The 5,817-nt window shown below is 36.3% G+C and overlaps 1 protein-coding gene across 1 annotated transcript; it reads left to right on the top strand.

The window, feature by feature from the left end:
* The first annotated feature begins 2,360 nt into the window (after positions 1-2,360).
* LOC124461981 (uncharacterized protein DDB_G0290803-like) lies at positions 2,361-2,939 on the top strand. The gene has a single exon (XM_047013381.1). It carries the CDS (start codon positions 2,361-2,363, stop codon positions 2,937-2,939), a length of 579 nt encoding a protein of 192 aa, XP_046869337.1.
* The last annotated feature ends 2,878 nt before the right edge of the window (positions 2,940-5,817 follow it).

Genomic DNA, 5,817 nt, shown 5'->3' with positions numbered 1-5,817 from the left:
GAAGGAAGTAATCACAAGACTACAACAACAAAGTTTAATTTTTGGAAATCCAGTTCAAATTATTTCTGACAGAGGTCAGAAATTCGAGGCGAATGCATACTAGGATGGCCGAGTTGTGGGATTGGGTCTGGCAACTCTGCTGAGCGGGGCGAATTGAGCTAAAGACGAGTCAAAGACGAGGCAGTCGAACCGAAGAGACGAGCGAAAGCGGTTGCAAAAAGACGAAAGACGAAACGACGCGAAGCAGCAAAGACGACTAATTTCCAACTAAATCTCATTAAAATAATCAAATAAATAGTTTTACATTAAAATAAACTTAAATACTACAAATAAATATATTAAATAGGACAAATTCCTACATTACTATTGGAGGAATATGACACGATATATAAAAAAATGTAATAAGTGTCAACAAGCAAAAATAACAAAGCACACAAAAACTCCATTAATCATAACTGAAACGCCGCAACTGGCTTTCGACAGGGTAATTGTGGATACGATCGGTCCACTCCCAAAATCAGAACAAGGAAATGAATACGCAGTAACCTTAATCTGCGATCTAACTAAATACCTTGTAATAATACCCATAAAAGACAAAAGTGCAAAAACAGTAGCGAAAGCTATATTTGAAGATTTCATTCTGCAGTACGGTCCAATGAAGACGTTCATTTCGGACATGGGAACAGAATATAGAAACTCAATAATTGAAGATTTATGAAAACTTGCAAATTAAAAAGATAACTTCAACTGCACATCATCACCAAACTGTAGGCACTGTGGAGCGAAGCCACCGAACACTCAATAAATATTTACGATCATACATTTCAGTTGACAAAACTGACTGGGATGTATGGATACGGTACTTCGCATATGGTTTTAATAAAACACCCTCTATGGCACATGATTATTGTCCATATGAGTTGGTATTTAGTAAAACTGCGAACTTACCCGAACATTTTAATAGTGTTGATAATATAAATCCACTATATAACATAGAAGATTATGCTAAGGAATCAAAATTTAGATTAGAACAGGCTTATAAGGAAATATATGATAGAAAGGTAAAAGATATCGAATTAGAAATAGGAGGTAAAGTTTTATTACGTAATGATACGGGTCATAAGTTAAAACCTAAGTATTTAGGCCCATACATTATAAAGAAATAAAAGATAGGGATAACATTTTAATTAAGGATACAAAGAATAAGAAACAATTAGTGCATAAAGATAGGATAAAATTTTTATCAATTAATATATATGAACAAAATAATAATAAAACAAAACAAAATTTTTATCTGCATTTAATGACACTATACATATATACCAAATATGTATCATCAAACAGAAAATCAAACATTCAAAATGAAAATAAAAACGAAAAAAAAAAAATTCTTTTACCAATATAATTCCGTTATTTTCTAAAGAGATCCCCCTCTTAGCATGTTCTAGAATAACAACATTACAATGTATACAAATATATTGTATCAATTGGTAACAATATTTATGTGCGCACCATTCAGTACATTTGCCTCTTAAGCAACATAACCACCCATGAGTGCATGGTGCTGGACAATTGCTGCGTCGGCAAATATAACACGCGCGGCCACTCAGGCCCAATATGCAATATGATACATCCTCACTCTCTCGCTGCGGCGACATATATACATACATACTCTTATGTAAACATTATACATTTATACATTCATACATTTATACATAAATATTTTTATACATAAGCATACCGCTCCTCTGCCTGCATTGCCAGCAGCGCAGCTACGCGGTTTTAGCTATAGAGAACAATTGTAATAGAATTAAGAATTATTGAATAAACCATACTCAAAACGACAAGACCTGCTTGTGTCTTAATTTATTCCAAAATATACTACATCTCAAAGGATTCTACATCGAGCATATTACAAGAGACTTAAATGCATATGTGATCGCGAAAAGTAGAGTGTTGTTTTGTTAAAAGTTGCTAAGTTGTTATATGCTGCTAAAAAGTTGTTAAAGTTGTTACAGGTGTAGCAATATGTATATTATATATATATATTAAGTATATCTTACTCTTTCCCCCAGTGCAATATGTTTAGAATTAAGTATATCTTACTCTTTTCTTTGTTACAAATTAGTATTAAGTTTTATGCAATGGTACAGTACGAGAAGCGTGCTGTCTCACTTTAAAGAAAAGAACAGAGAGGTTCAAATAAAAAGAATGAGAGCGGCTCAGTTTTTATGGAGAGCTCACCAGAGATAGACGTGTTTTACTCGCTTTAATTTCAGAAGTGGTCATAGTTAACCCAGTGAAAAAACAGTGAAATAGCTATAATTTATCCAAGAAAAAATATATATTAAAAAACAATAATGGATTCAATAAATCCTGACGATTTTTCGAAGTCCCAGTTACAAATCTGGTGCAAAAACCTAGGTTTACCAGATACTGGCACTAAAAATGTGCTAGCCGAACGTTTAAACCAACTTAGCCCTGTAGCGAGAGGGCAACATCCAAAAGATGGAGCTGCTCCTAACGGAGGCCTAAGTAAACGCGCGGATCCCCCTGAAAAAGATTGCTTGGAGCACCTAAAGAGCATTTTGTATTCATCGGACGATGGCGCCGGTCAGACGCAAAATTTCGAGGCAGACTTGTTCCAAGGTCAACAGCAGCAAGAAGTAACGGCAAACGAACAGAACGAAGCAGAAAATGGACAGAACGAAGCTGAAAATGATCAAAACGATGCAGAAAGCGAGACGCAGACAGAAAACGAGAGCATTACGAATGAACCGCAAGAAATATCAAAAGCAACAAATGAGAAGTCAAATGAAAAGAGCAACAACGGAGAGCGCAACGCAACAAATGAGAAGTCAAATGAAAGAGTAACAACGGAGAGCGCAATGGAACAAATGAGAAGTCGAATGAAGAGAGCCAAAAAGAAGAAAACATAGTAAAGTACACTTTGGAAAAAAAGCTGGAACTACTTTGCAAAGAAATCGAACTGGTTCGTAGAGAGAACGAGTTTTTGCGCCTTGCTGGCAACCCTGAGTCTGGCCACTCAAGCAGCTGGCTGGCGACGAAGACAGGTGACCAGGTCTTGGCCAAAGATGTGAAAGATTTTGTACTCGATTTTGATGGAAATGGTAATGGAAATGTTTATAGTTGGATATCTTCCGTGCTTCATTTGGAAAGATCATTCAACTTGAACGAAAATAATTTACGTTTGCTTGTCTTCGGTAAACTAAAGGGCAAAGCTTTGGATTGGATACACTCAAACCCTGAGTGTTTGTGTCAGCCTGTGAAAACCATATTCGATGCCATGGGAAAAGTCTTCGAAGAGAGTTTGAGGCACGCAAGTGGTGCGTCGGCGAACCGTTCCTGAATTACTTTAACGACAAAGTTGCTTGGCTGGCGGCTTGCGTTTGCCGGAGGACGAGATGTCGAGTATATGTTGACGGAATACCAGACCGTCACTTGCGAGAGATGCTTGTATGCAGCGTTTGGTCTAAGGATAACGTGTTGGCAGCATTTGTCACATAGTGCTGCAGCGGAAAACCTGTATCTCTGCAAATGTTTCCGCAAAAGAACCACATTCAGGTGCTTCAATTGTAACTGCCTGGTCACCTAGCAGCCGACTGTAACAAACCAATAAGAGCAACTGGTGCTTGCTTTGGATGTGGTGAAATGGGTCACCGAGTGGCAGATTGCAGTCAAATAAGAAGAAGCCCGCAGCAATATCAGTAAGTTGGATAATATAGAATTGTACAAGTTCACATAGGTAATGATGTATTTTCCCTAGGATGCCTCATAGACTCGGGAAGCGCAGTTAGCTTAATTAAAAAGGAGTTCGTTTCAGATGAAATTAAATTGGAACCCGGTCCTGAACATACATATTTTGGTTTAAATAAAAGTAAACTTGAAGTCTTTGGAAGTATTTTATGTTACGTTGAAATATTAAATAAAAATGTTTACGTTCGACTACTGATTGTTTCCAACGAGTCTATGGGAAGTCCAATACTGTTAGGTAGAGATTTTATGAAAATATGTAAAGCTAAAATTGTACTGCAGCTTGACGATGATCTGTGTAAAGAGTCAATGGCCGAAAGTATTAAGTTAAGCCATGACTTGAGCAAAGAAGATAATTTTGAAAACCAAATGCTAAATATTGATTGTGACGTGGTAAATTCAAAATATTCTGTTGGCAAAAGTTTAAGTTTCAATGAAACGACAATGTTTGAAAATATTTTTTCTAAATTTTATCTGGAAAGAAATCGACCAAATGAACCAAAGGTTAAATGCGAAATGAAACTCACAATCAATGACATAAGTCCGTTTAGCTGTAATCCAAGACGACTTTCTTATAGCGAAAAGGCTGAATTGCAAAAAATAATTGACGAATACTTAAGCAAAGAATATATTAGGCGAGTGAGTCAGAATATGTTTCCCCAATCGTGCTCGTAAAAAAGACTACTGGTGAACTTAGAATGTGCGTTGATTTTAGAAAATTAAACAAGGCGACTTCAAAGATAGTTATCCTATTCACTTATTGATGATCTGTTAGATAGACTTGCAGGAAAAACCTTATTTTCGAACTCGACTTAAAGAATGGGTTTTTCCATGTATACATGCATGAGGATTCAGTGAAGTTTACGTCATTCACGACACCGCTTGGTCAGTTTGAATTTCTTCGTATGCCATTTGGCCTCAGAAATGCCCGTCTACATTTCAAAGGTTATAAACAGGATATTTGCGAGATGATCAGGGATGAAAAAGTTATTATATATTTAGACGATATTATGGTAGCAACAAAAGATTTTGATACGCATCTAGAAATTTTAAAAGAAGTATTTGACCGATTGGTTGACAATAAATTGGAGTTGAGATTAGATAAGTGCGAATTTCTGCAGACGAGTGTTAAGTACCTAGGGTATTCGATTACAGGCAAAGGCATCAAAGCTGACGAAAGGGTATACAAGCAGTAAAGGATTTTCCAGTTCCGACTAAAGTCAGCGAGGTTCAAAGTTTTTTAGGACTATGTTCCTATTTTCGTAGGTTTATTAAAGATTTTGCTACTATTGCCAAGCCATTATATGACCTAGTTAGAAAAGACAAAAAGTTCATGTTTGGGAACATCGAACTTAGTACGTTTGAAAATCTAAAGTCTAAGTAACAGAGGCCCCAATACTTGCGCTTTATAGCCCAAATGATGAAACCGAACTGCATTGTGACGCAAGTTCTATTGGTTTCGGATCGATTTTGCTACAAAGGAAAAGCGATGGTAAATGGCATCCAGTTTTCTATTTTTCTAAAAGAACTACCGATGTGGAATCTAGATATCATAGCTTTGAGTTAGAAACATTGGCGATAATTTATTCGTTAAAACGATTTCGTGTATATTTGCAGGGAAAGCATTTCAAGATCGCGACAGATTGTAACTCGCTTACATTGACACTTAGCAAAAGAGAAGTTAACCCCAGAATAGCCCGTTGGGCTCTAGAGTTAGAAAACTACGATTATGTGCTAGAGCATAGGCCGGCAACGAGAATGCAACATGTAGATGCTTTAAGTAGAAATACTAACATTATGGTTGTGGAAACTAACTCATTTGAAGATAACTTAGTAATATGTCAGAACCAAGATGATGAAATTTTAAGATTAAAGTCAATGTTAGAAAGGTCTGAACACAGTTCGTATGAAATGCGAAACGGTTTAATTTATAAAAAACTACAAAATGGTTGCCTTGCTTTTTACGTACCGAAAAATATGAGTCACATGTCCTGTTTAAATATCATAATGAGTTAGGCCACACAGGCATAGACAAAGTTGTAG

This window comes from Drosophila willistoni, unplaced genomic scaffold (assembly GCF_018902025.1).
Source record: "Drosophila willistoni isolate 14030-0811.24 unplaced genomic scaffold, UCI_dwil_1.1 Seg789, whole genome shotgun sequence".
Lineage (NCBI taxonomy): Eukaryota > Metazoa > Arthropoda > Insecta > Diptera > Drosophilidae > Drosophila > Drosophila willistoni.
The sequence above is the reverse complement of the archived record's forward strand: the minus strand, read 5'-3'. Positions and strand labels throughout refer to the sequence as shown.